Here is a 20,894-nt window from a genome sequence, read left to right on the forward strand (position 1 = left end):
TACAAAACTGCTTTTTATATCCCAAATGCCCATTTCCAATGGACCGTCCTACCCTTTGACCTCAAAACTGCCCCATCCATGTTCCAAAAATCCATGGTCAACATCTTTCAGCCTATTCTGCATCATGCATTAATTTATATTGATGATATTTTGCTTTTTTCAGGATCACATGATGAACATCGTCAGCTGTTAACTCAATTCTATGATATTGTCCAAAGTCATGGAATTATGTTATCGGCCAAGAAAAGTCCCATTGCTACCGACAATATTGAATCCTTGGTATGATCATAAAAGATGACCATTATCAGCTAGGAAAGCATATTGCCCAAGAATTGCTTCATTTTCCAAATCAGCAACTTTCCAAAAAGCAAGTTCAACAGTTTCTCGGCATCATCAATTACATCAGAGACTTCATCTCACATGTGGATCACTACACTCATCACCTTGCGACTTTATTGAAAAAGAAGCCCCCAGAATGGCATGCTGACCACACAAATGATGTCACTACTCTCAAGCAAATTGCGCAAAATCCGCCTCCTTTAAAGTTGATTACTGATGGAAAGCGCATATTGCAGACAGACGCAAGTGATGACTCATGGGGTGCCATCCTCCTTGAAGATATCAATGGAAAAGAACACTTCATCGCTTACGCTAGCGGACAATTTTCTAACACACAAAAGCATTACCATAGCGTGTTCAAAGAAATCTTAGCGGTAAAGAATGGCATCAAAAAATTTGAGTATCATCTTATTGGACACCATTTTCTCATCCATATGGACAGTTCAACCTTCCCCAATATTCTCAATTTCAAAGGTAAAACTGTTCCCGAAAAAATGTTACTCAGATTAAAAGATTGGTTTTCCAAATATGACTTTTCGGTCAAGCATATAAAGGGATCCCAGAACCTCATCCCTGATATGCTATCCAGACTCTCAAAACCAGAAAAACCTCTCACCCTGTTTTCCACTACATACCACTTTCTGATCATCTCCATGGCTACATCACTACCCCCAGAAGCTCTCACCAAGAAACCTTTTCCCTTTAATAAAACCTTTTCTTCTGTCTTTGCCATCGAAGAGTTTACAAGAAAAGCTCTCTTTCGCTTCTCCATGAAAGCCTACCTTGTAACATAACCCTTTCCATTTTCCTCCTTCCACCCAGAAAATCTGTTCCTTATAGGTTTAACCCTTGATCCATCCAGAGAAACCACTGAAGATGTGTTATGGTATATCTGGTGCCTAACAGTCCTTTATGCCACTAAGTTAGTCCTACAAATTTCTCCCACTTTGGAACATCTCCTTGACCCAAACAAAGCCACTTCTCTTACTTGGACATTACTTGAATGGTTCTCCCCAATACCATGGTGGAGAAAAAAGCTACAGCAATTGTCCGAGATCTACAATCTTGAACGTATGCCTACCCCTGAAGCACAATTGTTCACCTCAGTATTTATTATCCACAGGCCATACTTCCAACATCCCGATACAAATCTCTTTTGGACTCAAGACCAGGTATATAAATGGTTTACTGCACCTCACCCAGCTGTCATTGACAATGAAATCCAAGATGTCCTTTACAACTACCTTTGCCAATTAAACCACCAACCTCCGCCACTTAAAGACATCTTCCACACCTCCTTAGGCCCACAACATGACCTCCTCATGATCCCCACTCCATCCGCCATATCTAAACCTAAGTCCACAGGTATCATCATTAAAGAAGAACGACCCGACTACACTGACTTTCTATACCAAGACTCCCAAGACCCATGGGAAGATTTCCTTCCCCTCAGTCAACATCTCAAACAGTTTCCACAACCATCCATGAATGAACCAGGATCCTCATCCCAACCTCCCAAAGCTGACACGGCCACTAAACCCTTCAAAGTTGACAAAGCCACTCAAACATCACCTAGGCCAGGATACCGAAGAGATTGTCCTTATCCCCCTTGCCGTGGTCCCCAGTGTAAGCATCCAAAGCTCTCCAAAACCTTTTTCCCAAAATCCAACTGTGACACTGACCCCGATGAAACTGAAATCTCATCCGAAGACGATTATATGAATCTCCGCTCTCCATAAAGTTGTTTGCCTTGTTGCTTTCAATAAAGTAGTTTGTCTTGTTGTAATAATTATGTTTTATTTTATGGTTTTGTCTTGGCTTGCCTTACGCTTTGGCTTTTGCCAGTTGTAAAAGTCTTTGTAAGCATGCTTTATCTTTTGTCCATTTGTCCAAGTCTTGATCGGTGGGCTTGGCTTTCTAAAAAGGTGTGCTACAGGTCATAATCACTTGAGAAGTCATGTTACTTTTGCTTTTGAAAAAAGATAGGGGTCCTATCCTATCTTCTCTAAGAATTCTCCTATATAAAGGATTCTCCCCTTGCTTGTAAACTATAGAAGTTTGAAGCAATAAACTCTCGTGTGTTTTTATCACTATGAATCTCTAAACCTCTCTCCTCTCTCTGCAAATGAAGCTCTCTAGAGAAAGAAAAAGAATAAAGCATTAAATTTGTTCATTTTGAAACTTAAGGAAGTATGCTCTGCACTTGCCTCTAGCAAGGATCCTGTGCATCAGAAAACTTATGATGATTTCTTATCTGGTTTGGTACCCTATTTTAGACTAAAAGAAAGTCTGTTTTGGGTTATATAACCCGAGATAAAAAATTATTTAAAAGTTTTTCTGATTCCCCATTTGAGTATATCGACGGGAAACCGACGACGTAAATTCCAGAGGTGATCCTGAATAGGCACTAGTCTGGTCTGCACTGTTGGATAACTAGTCAAGTACTTTCTCAATGGTATCAGGGCCATACCCATCCTTGAAACTTATTTAAAAGTTTTTCTGATTCCCCATTTGAGTATATCGACGGGAAACCGATGATGTAAATTCCAGAGGTGATCCTGAATAGGCACTAGTCTGGTCTGCACTGTCGGATAACAAATCACGTACTTTCTCGACGGGAAACCAATGACGTAAATTCCAGAGGTGATCCTGAATAGGCACTAGTCTAGTCTGCACTGTCGGATAACAAGTCACGTACTTTCTCAATGGTATCAGAGCTCTTATATGGACTGATGAGAGGTAAAGAAGATTCATTGATTTGAACAGATTCAGGAACATAGGAATATTCAACAAGATTCTCTATCTTACTGGCTGTTTGCTTAGTATAAGATTTAGGTAAATAAAGGGTAGAAGAGAGAGTAACTGGAGAAGATACAGAAGTAGGAGTAGCTGAGGATGAGGATGAGGATGAAGCCATGAGATGAAGACTTTCTATTCTTTAATTCTTTGATTCCTAAGGCATTGAACTCTTATAACCTATACCAAAAATCTGGGAATGGAGTGTATGGCTCTGATACCAACTAGAGCTTCTAAGCACGTGGCGTTGTTATACCAGAGCAATGATAATAGAGTTATCCTTTGGACCAGTAGTCTGCATGCTCGGGTTTCCAGCCGATATACCTAGAAAACGAGAATGACGTGGTTACAAGATACCAGACATTCCATTCTTACGATGAACTAAGAGCATAGACAACCCAAAAAGACATAGACTCTCCTTGGTCACTTAGTTTAAAGGCAGGGTTCCATCTATTATCTCAGAACAAAGAAAGAATAAGAGCCTGACTAGCTTTCTGGTGCACAAGATCCTTTTTCAAGGCAAGTGCAGAGCATACTTACATGATTCAGTCTCATTAGGGTCACGATCAGGGTTCTTGTCTTTCTTGAAGATTCTCTCTGGATGAGAACATCCTAGAACACATGGCCAAGGGCAATATTGTCCTTTTTCTTAGGTTTAGAACTCTTACCCTTGTTCAAATGTCTATCTTCTGCAAGTATGCTCTGCACTTGCCTTGAAAAAGGATCTTGTGCACCAGAAAGCTACTCAGGCTCTTATTCTTGCTTTGTTATAAGATAATAGACGGAACCCTGCCTTTAGACTAAGTGACCAAGGAGAGTATGTGTCTTTTTGGGTTGTCTATGTCTTAGTTCATCGTAAAACAATCATGTGTCTTCTACTCTTTCTTTACCTAAATCTTGTACTAAGCAAACAGCCAGTAAGATAGAAAATCTTGTTGAATATTCCTATGTTCCTGAATCCGTTCAAGTCAATGAATCTTCTTTACCTCTCATCAGTCCATATCACCTGTATAAAAAACCTTCTTTTACCAGAAGTATTAAGACCCTGATTTCCACCAAACGACCTCATCCTAAAGAATACATCCAGTTGTCTCGACTCGATCAGTGTGCTTTGCAAGCTACTACAGCTGAACAATATGTCACTCTTGAGATCCCCTCAGAGTTGATCTCTACATGGAAACGTGAAGGCTATACACATCTTCACCTTGGAGGTGTCCGCCTTATCCTCACTCTTCATGGCCGGAAAGGCTTACCTGTTACAGCTAGAATTGCTTTACTTGACACCAGGTTTAAGCAATATCAGCATGCCATCATTGGCACAGTTCTCACCACCCTCCATGCGGGAAGTGCTTTGCTTACCTTTTATCCTAACTTTAATCTTTCACTTCTTGATTCCAATTTTGCCACCACTTTAGAGGTCCAGATCCAACTCCAAGGAGCTGAACAAATAACCTCAGCTAAAATAGCTACCCTGCACCATCAGCTTGTTTATAGGCTGCAAAATCATGGTTTGGATTTGTGTACTCCACAAACTGCAAATTCAGAAACTCTTATGATTCTTGCAGAATCTGAAGAGATCCCAACCATTATTCAAATACAAAGGCAAAGACTGTATCATCATTTGGCTCTTCTTATTCAGAAAACAAGTGTTCAACTTGCGGACAGTGATGTCACAGACATAGCACTGCTCATCATCTCCTACATTATTAAAATTTCTATATTTTGAACTAGAAGTTTGATTAGTTCGTTCTCTCTCAATATAACTCAAAATTATACATATGATATATCATTGGAAAGCTCTCTGAATTATCTTTCAAATGATATGAAATGTTTAGAAAACTAAGTATTGTATCAATAGTTATGAGTAAAACAAACTACGGGTTCATGGATTAGGATTTTTGTTTTCTCATAACTTAGGCCACATAGATTTCTACATTTAATCCACATATATTCATGTGATTTTAAACCAAAAATCGAGGCCTAACAATTATTGATTTAGTACATACCATTGAAGTGTGTTCTAGATGTGAAAACATATATATCATTAAAGAACATGGCATGTTTCATGCAAATACATTCAAAACAAAACATAACCCTCATTGGCTTTGATACCAATGTTGATTTTTGTATATATTTCAACATACAAAATTAATGGGAGATCTAAGAGCATGCCTTTTGATCCCTGGATGCAAAAGGATCATATTATGTCATTGTAGAGACAGAGGATAATCTCATGGAAAATCCTCATGCCACTCTATGCATTTGATCAGAGGATAATCATAATAAAAGAAAATCCCCCCATATCACATTGTAAGAGCTAGTTGCCTTTTCTCTCTCTCGTTTTCACTCTGTATTTTCTAATACGTTCTACGTATTTTTTTTTATCTCTCCCACACTTGTATTTTAGATAGAGTAGGTGTGCTTATATAGAAGCTAAAAAGAGTGATTGAAGTTAACCAAAAGACTTCGTAACTCTCAAGTCCAATTAGACTTACAACAATTACATGGAACTCTATCTAAAAGAGGCTTCTAGATGTTCTTTATATTGGACAAGGAGCCATGCTTGGGAAAACTTTCCAATTCAGTAGCAAAGTAGGCAATGAAAACTTATCCTGAAAACTTCTCCTTTGTGGTCGTCTAATTTGGAGACTATTCACCATAGTACATGTCTTTCTCTAAATGAGAATAGTCTTTCTCTTATCTTTGTCGGGTTTTAATTAAGAATTATGATCCACTTTTTGTTTTTTTCTTTCCTTTCCTCTCATTATCATTATAATATAGTGAAAAATGGCTGACTTAATTATTGACATCAAAATAAAAAACTCAATCGTAGCCACTCATTAAGAGATGAGAGAAATTAAAGACAAAGAGCTTCAATTTGTTTTCTATTTTAATAAAGATGAATGTGAATTTAATATCATTCTCCCATTTCTCACATCATATATACTCATTTATTTTCACTCTAATAATTTTATTCGATTTAAATTTATACAAGTCTATTCATATTGTTAAATGTAATTTCATATGAATAATTTATACATATGAAATTATTCTTAAAACAATAATGATTGAAGTTTTTACATTTCAGTCTAAATTGTTATGTGACATTCATCCATTAGATAGTGAATTTTGATAAAAATAATATTCTACCATTCACTAGATGAATAATATATCAACTCAATTGTTGGGATCCCTGACATTATTCTTTTTAAAAATCATGAAATTATTAATTAGGATTATTTTATTCATTTTTTCGTTATTAATGTTAACTATTAAGTAATTGACTCATAATTTTGTATGTTTATAATTTTATATGTTGACCTAAATCAAGATTAAGAAAACAAATTATTCAATCAAGATTTTAATTTACCCATAAGAATAAAGAAAGGACATTCACTTTGCACACGTAAATATCATATAAGTTTACATTACAACACATATCATTAGAATGACTTATATAATAATGTAAAATGCAAAATGCCAATAAAATATCTCAGGCTTTATTTTAGAGTAATAGAAGATATTTTTAGGACAACAAGCCAAAAGTAGCAGCCTTATTCTCTTTGTAGACTTCATTCGTGACTTATCAATAAACCAGATACCCCCGCCCGTGCAGATTGTAGATTTAGCTCACCCTACAATAAAATCAAACCCAAAAGGTAAAAATTAATTGGTCGAGAGATTGTGTTAAGATTTTTTTTTTTAATATTGTGATGGTAATTATTGAATAAAAATATAAATAATTTAATCTTAACATATATATTCACATATGCCAGAGAAGAATATAAAAAGATAGGGGTAAATGATCGGCTCGGAAAGGGCCTAAAATTCAAAACAATGAATAAGAAAACAAGCAATAACAGGCTAGCTAGGATAAGAATTAAGGGCGTACTTAGAGCAATCAAGATCATGTGTAAGTTTATAAGGACATTTACTCCGACAAATGTCAGGAAGCATATTAACACGATCATAGTCGAGTCCAGGGATCCTAGCAGCGCCTTCCTTCACACAATTACATTGGGTCCTTCTATCTTCTGTGGTTTTTGAAGCAGCATTCAAAGCTCTAATGCCTTCACAACAAGCTGGCTGAACAGCCCCACCTAATACACCATAGCTGATGCATGGTGTCAGCCAGATTGTCACTTGCTCACATGTTATTGCTGTTGCTACATTCAGGGGAGCCGTAGTGGCAGCCAACAATAACAATAGCACTGTTGCAAGAGACACTGTGCCATTGTAATTATGGTTTATGCATTGCTTGCTAATCTGGTTCTGTGGCGTTTATATAGAATACAAAAATGAGGTGGGTTCCATCGACAATTTTGGCTAATACTACCAATGCCGCCCCTTCCCCCTCAAGCCCCAAATGGCTGTTGGAAATTTAAGGCTGAATTTAGAAATTTCTTTTTGTTGAATATTCATACGTGGGTAAAAGGTTACTTACACAAAACAAAAGTAATTTAATACCATTCTCCCATTTCTCACATCATATATACTCATTTATTTTCACTCTAACAATTTTATTCAATTTAAATTTATACAAGTCTATTCATATTGTTAAATATAATTTCATATGAATAATTTATACATATGAAATTATTGTTAAAACAATAATGATTGAAATTTTACATTGTTATGTGACATTCATCTTTTGGTTAACTTCAATCACTCTTTTTCATCTCTCACACACTTGTATTTTAGATAGAGTAGGTGTGCTTATATAGAAGCTAAAAAGAGTGATTGAAGTTAACCAAAAGACTTCGTAACTCTCAAGTCCAATTAGACTTACAACAATCATATGGAACTCTATCTAAAAGAGGCTTCTAGATGTTCTTTATATTGGACAAGGAGCCATGCCTGGGAAAACTTTCGAATTTAGTAGCAAAGTAGGCAATGAATTCAGCTTCTCCTTTTATAAACCTTATCCTGACAACTTCTCCTTTGTGGTCATCTAATTTGGAGACTATTCACCATAGTGCATGTCTTTCTCTAAATGAGAATAATCTTTCTCTTATCTTTGTCGGGTTTTAATTAAGAATTATGATCCACTTTTTTTTTCTTTCCTTTCCTCTCATTATCATTATAATATAGTGAAAAATGGCTGACTTAATTATTGACATCAAAAATAAAAAACTCAATCGTAGCCACTCATTAAGAGATGAGAGAAATTAAAGACAAAGAGCTTCAATTTCTTTTCTATTTTAATAAAGATGAATGTGAATTTAATATCATTCTCTCATTTCTCACATCATATATACTCATTTATTTTCACTCTAATAATTTTATTCGATTTAAATTTATACATATGAAATTATTGTTAAAACAATAATTTTGTATGTTTATAATTTTATATGTTGACCTAAATCAAGATTAAGAAAACAAATTATTCAATCAATATTTTAATTTATCCAGATTATATTGTACGTACAAAAGAATGAAGAAAGGACATTCACTTTGCACACATAAATATCATATAAGTTTACATTGCAACAAAAGTTCATTTTATTAGAATAACTTGTATAATAAGTAAAATGCAAATAAAATATCTTAGGCTTTATTTTAGAGTAATAGAAGATATTTTTAGGACAATAAGCCAAAAGTATCAGCTTTATTTTCTTTCTACACTTCATTTTCGACTTATGAGGTGGGCTCCATCGACAATTTTGGCTAATACTACCAACGCCGCCGCCGCCGCCCCCACCCCCCCCCCCCCCCAAGGGCTGCTGGAAAGTAAAGGCTGAATTCAGACATTTCTGCCTATTGAATATTCATACGTGGGTAAAAGGTAAAGAAGCGGGCAGCTTTAGCACGGAACATTTATTTAATTAATATAACAATGAATAATCTTTTAAGATTTCAAAAATTTTATTTAAGTCAGGTATATATGAAAGCCTAATTCTCTCTATTATTTCTCCTATTCATAATTATTCAAAAGTTAAAATTTTTGTTCTTAATAAAAATTTTAAATTTGATAATCTTCACCTTTTAAAAATAGCATTTATTTTTTATTAGAAATTACTAATTCTCTTTATTATTACTCCCATTCATAATTATTAAAAAAAATTAATTTTCACCTTAAAAACAACATTTATTTTTTGATAAAAATTCCATATTTGATAATCTTCACATACAGTAGAATTAATGGTTTCACCAATTAATTCTTTATTTTGCTAATCCTTCTAAAAAAAATTAAATACTTTCACTTTCCAAAAAAGAATACTCTATTGAAATTGTTAACATTAGCAGAGACTTTTAATATTCCGTTAAAACTCTATTAATAACCTCAAAACTAATAGACATAGAATCAATAATAATCTCAACTAAAAAATTTCTTGCTCTGTTTGCTACGAAGAAAATTATTCTCCGTGAAATCTATTGCCATCATCTAACCATCATATTCATTTCAACTAGCTAATTTTTTAGGTACTATTATTCTATTATTTATTTTAAATTATTATTGTTCTTATTTTTTACAAATTTAATTTATTTTTATTTTTTAAAATGACATACGACTCATATAATCTAATATATTTTTATTTTATATTCTTTGAGAGTTGATGTTCTTTAATGTACAAAAACTTTAAAAAGAAATTCACTTAGTGCCTCAAATCCTTAAAGCCTGCCCTCGCAAGTTATGCAATTTGTTCCTCTTGACGAGAATTTTAAAACGATTTAATTTTCGTCCAAACCAATGTCTTTGATCCTATCAAGATATCCTACATCAGTTCTGTGAGTTGATTTTGATTGAAGGGACATGGAAAAGAACTAATTAACTGGATAAAATTATAGCAGCATAATGTTCGGACCATAAACAAAAGAGCTATTAATTAATCAACATTAATTCATAGAGTATATTTGTAATGAAAATATATTTTAATTAATTAAAATTTCATTATATTTTACAAATCAATTAATTGAATATATTAGTTAATTCACTAAATAAACATTAAATAAACCAAAACAATGAATACATTGTACTAATATTCTTAATTGAATATATTAGTTAATTCACAAATATACATTAAATAAACCAAAACAATGAATACATTGTACTAATATTCTTAATTACTTATTGAATTACCATGATAGAAATGATGTAAGTTAAGAGGTTTCAAATTATGAAGAAATTAAATCACTGCGAACACCACTAAAAATCCAGCTATGATGAAGCTGAGGATGATACAACAGATTTGCAGCCAATTATGTGTAAGGAAGCAGTCAAATCAACAACAACAATTCATAATTTTTTATTATAATTCAAGAATTCAACACTAAAGTTTCTAGATACAATAAGAAAAATTAGAGATGAGAATCAACCATATTTAAATTTTAAGTAACAATATCATAGTTAATTGAATTTGTAATTTTAGTAAATTATTAATTCAAGATATAAATGAGACCTGATAAGTGCATATTTTCTCTATATTTTACTAATTAATTTCTCCATTTTTTCCTTGTTACTGGCCTTAAATATTCTAATTACTTTAGTTAATTTTTTAAATCATATTTTATTATGTTAATTTTTATCTTAGTTTTTATATTCTGTTATTTAGATATATTTTGGGATTAAAGAGGAATTAAATCGGGACATTCAGGAAAGAAATTTGATTGAAAGAATCAGAATAGGAAAAGAATTGAAGATTGGAAAAAAAAAAAAAAAGTGCCTAAGTGATCAAGAATTGGAAAGAATTAAAGAAATAAAGAATATTTTCCAATTAGAGCTTGTACGGGCCAAGCAAAATTGATGATAGAATTGATAGATCATGTGCATGTTTGGTGGTGGTAGATGATCATTTAACCAAAGTTTTCATCATTATTATTTCTTTCTCCTTTAATAGAATTTTTATTATATTATTGTTTGTAGTTTTTATTTCTTTATTTCTTGCTATTTATTTAAAATTCATAAACCTCTTTTTTTATTTATAATTGGTATTTTCTTTAGTTAGACTAATTTATATTATTATTACTACTATTATTTTATTTTAAATCTTGCTTTAGAGTTGATAATAAATATAACTAGCATAATCTTCGTGAATCGATCCTTACTCGCTCTGTACTAATTATTTATACTAGTAGTAAGATTTTAAATTTGGTGCACCCTAACGAAACTACCAAATTTTTGGCGCTGTTGTTGAGGACTAACGTCTAGTTTGTTTATTATCACCATTTTATTTTATTATTTTTACTTATTTTTTCTCTTATTCTATTTTTTATTTTATTTTAATTAGTTATTTTCTATTTTATATTTAGACTTTCATGAGCATAGAGAACATTTAGCTGAAACTCGAACAACTTAGAGCAACCTCGTCACATTCAGAGCCAGGCAGCCCAGAACCCGAAACAATGGCTGAGAACAACAACTAAACACTTAAAGTTGGACCAACAACTATTATGCATTTAGAATCCCAATCCTCATGTAAACTTCGAACTCAAATATGGGATGATTCATCTTCTTCCTACATTTCATGGTCTTGCAGGAGAGGACCCAAATAAGCACTTGAAGGAGTTCCATGTGGTATGCTCCACAATGAAACCAACCAGCGTTTCTGAAGAGTAAGTTAAGCATATGGTCTTCCCATTCTCTTTGGCGGATTTAGCCAAGGAATGGCTTTACTATCTTCCCTCCGGTACTATCACCACATGGAATGAGATGAGTCGGCCATTTTTAGAGAAATACTTTTCAGCATCAAAAGCTGGCAGCATTCAAAAAGAAATTTGTTGAATCCAACAATATAATGGAGAGTCACTTTACGACTATTGGGAACGATTCAAAAAGTTATGTGCTAGTTGCCCCACCATCAGATAAGTGATCAACTACTTATTCAATACTTTTATAAGGGTCTAATGCCTATGGATAGGAGTATGATTAATGCCGCTAGTGGAGGAGCACTCATGGATAAGACACCAGAAGCAGCCTGAAATTTCATTAATGCCACTTCAATGGCTCTCTAATTATGAGCAGTTTCATCAGAATTCTGAACCAATCAAGGGAGTGAGATGGTCCTATGGAGGTGTGGTAGATGTTTGATGGGGGTGGATGAACATTGGTTAGGAAGTCTGGATAGTTGGTGGTGGTTCAAGATGTTTTGAAGTTGTTTATGCCACCATGTAACACTAGGAACGATCTATTGCCACCACCTAAGCGAGTCAATGAGGTAAGTACTACTTCCCTAGAACAACAAGTTTCAAATCTTACATCTTTGGTGCAACAATTAGTCCTAGAGCAACAGGTGAGACTGTGTGGCATATCTTACATGGTCGGGCATGTGACTGATATGTGCCTTGCTCTCCAAGAGGGTTCACATGAGTAGGCCAACGTAGTTGAGGGGTTCCTAGGGCAACCAAGACAAAGGTATGATTTCTACTCTAATTTTTACAATTAAGGGTGGAAGGATCACCTTAATCTTAGGCATAGGAACCAATAGTAAGGCATTTCTAATTTGGCACCATATCGACCACCGAGCTACCCCCAACAGCGGGTGCAATAGCCTTACCAAGTCCGGCCACCTCCACCTCCTCAAAGTCAAGGTACGTCTTTGGAAGATTTTGTAAAAACTCTCGCTACTAACTCTATACAGTTCCAACAGACTACCCAGACACAGATCCAACACTTTGAGAATCAAATTGGCCAACTGGCCACATCTATGAGTATGATAGAGGCTAGAACGTTAGGAAAGTTATCTTGTTAACCAAAAATTAATCCAAAGGAAAATGCTGGTGCTATGTCTCTTAGGAGCGGAAAGCAGTTGGAACCATTATTAGCTAAGCCATCAAAGGTGTCCACAACATCATCACACTGTATGACAAATCTATCCCCTGAGGCTCTTCATTTAATAAGGAAAGACGATTCCCACTCTTCATTGTCAGTCGACCTATCTGGTCAGGTAAGTACCCCATCACCTTGAATTAAGACCCTTTCCACCATTTCCTAGCAGGTTTAAACAATCCAAAAAAGAGGAACAAGAAAAGGAGATCCTTGAGTCCTTTCGTAAAGTAGTGGTAAATATTCCTCTACTTGATGCTATTAAACAGGTGTCGCGTTATGCAAAGTTTTTTAAGGAATTATGCAGCAACAAGCAAAAGTTGAGTGGTCACTAAGTCTAAAGGCAGGGTTCCGTCTATTGTCTCAGAACAAAGAAAGATAAGAGCTTAACTAGCTTTCTGATGCACAGGATCCTTTTTCAAGGCAAGTGCAGAGCATACTTGCAAAAGATAGACATTGAACAAGGGTAAGAGTTCTAAACCTAAAGAATCTTAGGATTAAAGAATAGAAACGAAGGTTTTAGTTATCCATAGGGTGGAATATTGAAACTTGAAATGTTATCAAAAACCTCTTGATCTTTTATTCAAAATAACTCTCCTTATATAAGGATAAGGAGGAGAAAAGACAAACAAGTTGGATCAAGCTCTTTCCAGCTGGCATACAGGCACACATATTTTACAAAAGTAAAGTACATGATTACATAAGGACAAAAAACTTTTAAAAAGCTAAAGCAAAAATCTAAAGCGTAAAGCTAAAGCATACACTTATTACAAAATGACAAAAAACTTTTAAAAAGTTAAAGTTAAAAGCTAAAGACACTCATTATTACAAGATGACAAATATCTTAAAGAGAGATGGAGCCATCTTCAGATGATGATTCAGACTCATCAGGGTCACGATCAGGGTCCTTGTCTTTCTTGAAGATTCTCTCTCGATGAGAACATCCTGGAACACATGGCCAAGGGCAATATTGTCCTTTTGGTAGAGGAATATCTTGTGGAGATGAAGGAACTAGTTGAGGATAATGTTCAGGCTGGTTAGGCTGAGAGGAAAATGGTGGATATGGAGAAGAGGATGATCCAAGTTTATATGGTGATGGTGAAGGTACTGGGGTAAAATCTTCATAAGGATCTTGGGAATCTTAGAATAAGAAGTCAGTGTAATCTGGTTTTTCTTCTTTTATGATGATTCCACGGTTGGGAGGTTGGGAATGTAAGGATGGAGTAAGGATCATAAACATTTCATGTTTTGGTCCAAGAGATGTGTGGAGGATTTCTGGCTGGTCTGGAGGAATATGGTTGAGTTTCATAAGGAAGTTTTTCAAGGAAGTCTTGATCTGGAAATCTTGTTCGAGACAGGCAATGTGAGGGACTATCATCCATTCATAACTCTGATTCTGGATCCAAAAATCTCTGGTATGAGGATTTTGGAAATATGGACGGTGAATGATAAAAACAGAAGTGAACTGTTGTCCTTCTTGGTCTGGAAGGTCGAGAAGGTGGTGTGTCTCAGCAATCTGTTGCAGCTTCTTGCGCCACCATGGTAATGGTGAAAGCCATTTAAAAAGAGTCCAGGTAAGGGAGGTGGATAACTTTGGATTATTGAGTCTGTTGAGAAGGGGTAAAACAGGGAAAACGATTTTTTGTGGCATACAGAATAGTAAGACACCATGTGTACCAAAGTTCATCTTCGGTAATATCTCTACTCATCTGATAGATGTTCATAAAAAAACTAAAGAGGAATTTCCTAGCAAAGTCTTGAATTGAGTGAGGTGACTGAAAAGTCATCTTGAGTGGGAAAGACTTCTAGGTGAGAGCTGTTTTAGGGAGTGAACTAGCCATGGCAATGATCGGGAAAGAAATTTGAGAAGTGATACAAAAAAACTGGGAAGGTTGGGATTTTGGAGGTCTGGATAGTAAGTATGGAATAAGGTTATGATATCCTTTTATATGCTGGACATAGTAATCATATCTTGAAAACCATTCTTTAAGCCGAAGGAGGGTTTTTTTCTGGGACAACTTTCTGCTTAAAGGTCAAGATATTGGGAAAAGCTGAATTATCTAGTCTGATCAAGAATCTATGACCAATCAAATAGAATTCAAATTTCTTGATACCATTTTTCACGGCTAAGATTTCTTTGTAGACTGTGTGATAATGCTTTTGTGCATTAGAAAATTATCCACTTGCATAAGCAATAAAGTGTTCTTTTCCATTGCATTCTTCAAGGAGGATGGCCCCCCATGACTCATCACTGGCGTATGTTTGCAGGATTTGCTTGCCGTCTGTAATCAGCTTTAGAGCTGGCGGATTCTGAGCAATCTGCTTTAATTGCTTTACAGCATCTGTGTGGATATCTGGCTAGGATGGTGGATTCTTTTTTAGAAGGGCAGACAACTTGCTTGTGTGGTGATTGACATGTGGCAGGAAATCACGGATGTAATTGATGATTCCAAGGAATTGTTGGACTTGCTTTTTGGTAAAGTTACTTTCGGAAAAGTGGAGTAACTCTTGTGCAATGTGGGGTCCAGGCTGATAATGGCCATCTTGGATTTTCATGCCAAGAAAGTCAACATAAGTTTTTGCAATCATGCTTTTCTTTTCAGAGATCATGATTCCATGCTCTTGAATGATTTGGAAAAATTGTTGGAGTAACTTGTGATGTTCATCATGAGTACTTGAAAAAAGGAGCAAATCATCAATGTAAACAAGGGTATGGTGTAGGATTGGTTGAAAGATGGTGGTCATGGCCTTTTGAAAAATGGAAGGGGCAATTTTGAGGCCAAAAGGAAGGACTGTCCATTGGTAATTTGGAATACAAAAAGCAGTTTTGTATCGTTCTGAGGGGTGAATGCCAAGTTTCCAAAAACCAGACTTCAAATCGAATTTTGAAAAGAGTCGAGCATTTTTAAGGTGGACAAAAAGGGTGTGTCTGTTGGGTAATGGAAATTTCTGATCTTGGAGGAAATTGTTGAGTGGCTGATAGTCAATGACTAATCATTTTTTTCCACGAAGAATTTTAGACCTTTTTTCAACATACAAAGCTTGACAAGCCCATTGAGAATTTGTGGGTTCAATGAGGCCTTGTTTTAGCAATTGGGCACATTCTTGTTAGGCCAAAATAAGGTCTTGTGGGGTAATTCCTATATGGGTAGCTTTGGTTGCGTTGCTGTCTTCATTTTGTTTGAAAGGTAAGGATAAGAAGAACTTTTGGTTTTTCCATAATGGGTTTGGATGGGTAAAAAAACTGTGGTTTTCAGGGAAAAATTGGAGAATTTGATCTGTAATGGTCTGGTATGAAGGTGGTGAATTGGCTAAAGAATAAATCTTTAGAGTGCTGGTGAATGGTTTAATCATGGATTTGTAATGGAGACTAGAGGAAGTAATTTGGACATTTTTTGCTTGATGTAGGATATCAAACCCTAGAAGGAGATCTTTGTTTGGCAAAGATGAACCAATTAGTTTGATCCAAACAACACAATTATGAAATAACTAGATTCCTATTGGATGTTTAGTAACTAATTTAGTTGTAAAGATCTTTCCGTCTACTGCTTTGAAGTGTTCCTCTTGAGTTTTCCAATACTTAGTAGGAAGAATATAAGGATTAAGCATGCTTCACTGAGCACCAGTGTCGAGAAAACCAATGGCTGAGATAGGTTTATGATATTTGGAAGGGATAATTTAGATTTTGACAGAAGGTATGGGTATGGTATGGTCATGAATGAGAATGGAGGAATGTTGGACTGCGTAGATGGGTTCAAAATCATAACTGTCTGAACCACTGGAGTCTATTGGTAAGGCAAAGACTGTATCATCATTTGGCTCTTCTTGTTCAGAAAACAGGTGTTCAACTTGATCTGTGGTGGGGAAAATTCTGTAGTGGATTCCAGGTGTTGGATAAGCTTGATTGCTTTCTGAGGTTTAACTGGGCAATCTTTGGCAAAATGACCTTTCTTTTTGCAAATGAAACATCTGCTTTTCCTTCTGTCAGGAAACCGTTTGGAATGGGATTGCCTTTTTCTGAAAAAGCGAAACTGTTTGGTATGCCGTTTCCTAGATGGAAATAGGAATCTGGATTTCTTGAAGTGAGACTTTCTCTTGGGTGAGCAGTAACACTTCTTTGGATCTTTGCACTTGATAGCCAAGTAAGGCTTTTTGCAAGAAGATCTGAAAGGTTCTTTGTCTTTGATGAGTTACTGGAAGAACTTTTTTTGTTCACACAATTTGTCAAGACATCCCAGAGCAATCTGGAATAATTTTCCCAATGATAATGTGTCAATGTTAAGCCTATGAGCAGCCAACTGACGCTGAATTTCTGGTTGTAATTCTTCTGGAAGAGATGCCAGAAATACATGCCTGAGTGTGGGATCATTGAATCCATTCAGCTTATAATAGAGCAAAGACATTCGCTTGTAGTGGTAATGAAGATCTTTTGTGTTGAGAGAACAACATTTCATGTTGAGATAATCACGTCTTGCGGCTTCAAAAGTAGCACTTGGTTCTCCAATAAATTGATCATGGAGAACGGCTAAAGCCTGAGAGACATCAGAAATCTAGATGAACTAAAGTTGTCTATACTGTCCAAGACTGTCAAACCAATCTCGAAGAGAACCCGTAAACCGAGTACTGAATTCTCTTAGAACAGATTGGGTTGTTGCGTTTGGATCTAACATTTGGAGATCAATCCAAGCAGACAACTCTTGTAGTCTTTCTCCCCATTTCGTGGGAGGAATATCATCAAAAGTAAACCATGGACCATTGGAAGGTTTGGAAACTTTTGGGTGAGGTGGAATTGGCTGAGAAGATTCACCAGTTTCACCAGTTTCTTTGTTTTCTTCATCAGTGTCAAAAAGTTCAGTTCTTGGGCCAGGGTCAGTGGCACCAGACTATCAAAAAGTAGGTTCTGCCATGAGGAGTTTGGAAATATCAGCCAGATTAAATCAGAATTGTCTAAATTTGACAAATCGGATGACTCAATGGATGATAAATCTGATTGTGAAGGGGAATTTTCAGTAGAGGAATCTAGAGATGGTGAATGGGAAAGTTATTGAGCAGAATACTGGGACATGGGTTGTTTTTCTAGGGAAATAGAAGTTTGAATTGGTGGTGGTGGTGTAGATTCAGGTAAAGAAGTTGGTGATGGTTCAAATCTAAAGGTCTGAGGATTTTGCAGAGGAATGGGTTTTTGAACTGGAGTTGGTTTTGGTGTCTTCTTTGGTTTTGGTTGAGGTCATGGATGTGGAGGAAACAAAGTATGGGTCCCAAAAGAGTATATCCAAATGGCAAGAAGGGATGATAGGTAGGATTAATTACTAGTAATGGAGCAGAACTTGTAAACAGGGTAGGCTGGACCCTTTCTGAGTCAATTCTGGCAATTTCAACTTTCAAAGCTCTTATCTCAGCTTCTTTTTTATCAAAATCAGGACCATAGACTCGTTGAGCAAGCATAGCCCGAAGTTTAGAGTCAAGTTGAGTAACTCTATTATGAAGATTTTGATAAATCTGATTTAACTTATCTAAGATAGTATCAACCTTTTTCTCAACCTGGTTGGTTTTGTGTGTAATGTGGTCTACCTTATGATGCAAGGTAGTGAGTGCTTGGTTCTATGCAACAGCATTTGAGTTTTCCAGTTTAAGACTGCCTCAAAAGAACGAGGTTCTTCTAAACGGCCAGCAGGAGTCATTGCAGAGGGGACATATGGTTTTGAGATGAAATTCTTTTGTTGGTCAGTTTGTTTTTCCAAAGGTGGGAACTGGACTTGGTATTCTGTAGATGTTGAGGGGGAAAACATCATACAGGACTGTATTTTGGGAGTGGGACTAACATGGGTAGTCTCATGGGTTGATTGAAGTCTGCAGCTGAGCAAAGCGGGTTCATGTTTTCGGATCCAGGCAAGACCTTTATCATAGATGGGTAAAGGTGCTTGAGAATCAGGCTCAGGTGGATCTTCAGGATGAGCAGCATGATAACGGCAAGCTGGATAAATGATCTTTTTAGACTTGCGCTTGAGTCTTTTTGGTTCGTCATCATTTCCTTCAATATCTTCCCAACAAGGACAGCCTGCATCACAGTTGCTAGAGGCTGGGACATCCCATAAGAAATGTCCATGGAGTTTTGCTGGGTAGATAGGAAAACCTTGGTCATTAAAGGTTTGAATGGGTAGGTTTTCTTGTTCTGTGTGTACAGAAGTGATCATTGAAGAATATGTAAAAGATAACCTGGGTGGTTCTGAAGACGAACTAGGTGGTGGTTTGAAAGTAAGACGAACAGTTCCATCTGAATTTTTCTGAAAATGACTTTCAGAAGTTTGTATGGGTTCGAAATTTTGATGAAATTATTCATAATTGGACAACCATTCTAAAGGCATGAGTTTGATTAATTCTTGTCGGGGAATTGGCCTTGGGATTTGAATGATGGTTGGGATCTCTTCAGATTCTACAAGAATCATAAGAGCTTCTGAATTTGCAGTTTGTGGAGTAGGCAAATCCAAAGCATGATTTTGCAGCCTATAAACAAGCTAATGGTGCAGGGTAGCTATTTTAGCTGAGGTGATTTGTTCAGCTCCTTGGAGTTGGATCTGGACCTTTAAAGTGGTGGTCAAATTGGAATCCGGCATGGAGGGTGGTTAGGACAGTGCCAATGATGGCATGTTGATATTGCTTAAACCCGGTGTCAAGTAAAGCAATCCTGGCTGTGACAGGTAAGCCTTTTCTCTCCATGAAGAGTGAGAATAAGACGAACACCTCCAAGGTGAACATGTGTATAGCCTTCACGTTTCCATGTAGAGATCAATTCTGAGGGGATCTCAGGAGTGACATATTTTTCAACTGTGGGGATGACTGGATATATTCTTTCGGATGGGGTCGTTTGGTGGAAATCAGGGTTTTGATACTTCTGGTAAATGAACGTTTTTTATACAAGTGATAGGGACTGATGAGAGGTAAAAAGGATTCATTGATTTGAACAGATTTAGGAACATAGGAGTATTCAACAAGATTTTCTATTTTACTGGTTGTTTGTTTAGTACAAGATTTAGGTAAAGAAAGAGTAGAAGAAAGAGTAATTGGAGAAGATGATGAAGCATGAGTAGCTGAGGATGATAATGAAGCCATAAGATTAAGATTTTCTATTCTTTAAAGCTTTGATTATGAAGGCATTGAACTCTTATAACCTATACTAATATATGAGAATTTCGAGCATGGCTCTAATACCAACTGGGGATAATTTGGATTTTGACAGAAGGTATGGGTATGGTACGGTCATGAATGAGAATGGAGGAAGGTTGGACTGTGTAGATGGGTTCAAAATCAAAATGTCTGAATCACTAGAGTCTGCTGGTAAGGCAAAGACTGTATCATCATTTGGCTCTTCTTGTTCAGAAAACAAGTGTTCAAGTTTTCTGTGGTTGGGGAAAATTCTGCAGTCTAGAGGATTGAATATACTCTTTAGGAAGAGGTCTTTTTGTAGAGATCAGGGTTCGAATGCTTCTGGTTAAAGAGGATTTTTGTTTATTTTTAATGTCAATAATTAAGTCAGCCATTTTTCACTATATTATAATGATAATGAGAAGAAAGGAAAGAAAAAAAAGTGGATCATAATTCTTAATTAAAACCCGACAAAGATAAGAGAAAGATTATTCTCATTTAGAGAAAGACATGCACTATGGTGAATAGTCTCCAAATTAGACAACCACAAAGGAGAAGTTGTCAGGATAAGGTTTATAAAAGGAGAAGCTGAATTCATTGCCTACTTTGCTACTGAATTCGAAAGTTTTCCCAGGCATGGCTCCTTGTCCAATATAAAGAACATCTAGAAGCCTCTTTTAGATAGAGTTCCATATGATTGTTGTAAGTCTAATTGGACTTGAGAGTTACGAAGTCTTTTGGTTAACTTCAATCACTCTTTTTAGCTTCTATATAAGCACACCTACTCTATCTAAAATACAAGTGTGTGAGAGATAAAAAAGAGTGATTGAAGTTAACCAAAAGATGAATGTCA

At 35.8% G+C, this 20,894-nt stretch overlaps 1 protein-coding gene across 3 annotated transcripts in view; it reads right to left on the reverse strand.

Annotated features, from left to right (window-relative positions):
• Window positions 1-6,514: 6,514 nt before the first annotated feature.
• Window positions 6,515-20,894, reverse strand: part of LOC102619070 (non-specific lipid-transfer protein 1-like) — a 54,539-nt gene continuing 40,159 nt past the window's right edge. Inside the window, exons 2-3 of one of the 3 annotated variants that reach the window (XM_052445026.1) lie at window positions 7,071-7,235; window positions 6,515-6,770 (exon numbers count right to left, since the gene is read on the reverse strand). In XM_052445026.1, the coding sequence (XP_052300986.1) occupies window positions 6,766-6,770; window positions 7,071-7,235 (170 nt within the window). In that variant the 3' untranslated portion in view covers window positions 6,515-6,765. Of the gene's footprint in view, window positions 6,771-6,928; window positions 7,236-20,894 lie in introns of those variants that run through there. The other 2 variants (XM_052445025.1, XM_052445024.1) reach the window with 2 other exon arrangements.

The sequence above is a fragment of the Citrus sinensis genome, chromosome 7 (assembly GCF_022201045.2).
Source record: "Citrus sinensis cultivar Valencia sweet orange chromosome 7, DVS_A1.0, whole genome shotgun sequence".
Classification (NCBI taxonomy): domain Eukaryota; kingdom Viridiplantae; phylum Streptophyta; class Magnoliopsida; order Sapindales; family Rutaceae; genus Citrus; species Citrus sinensis.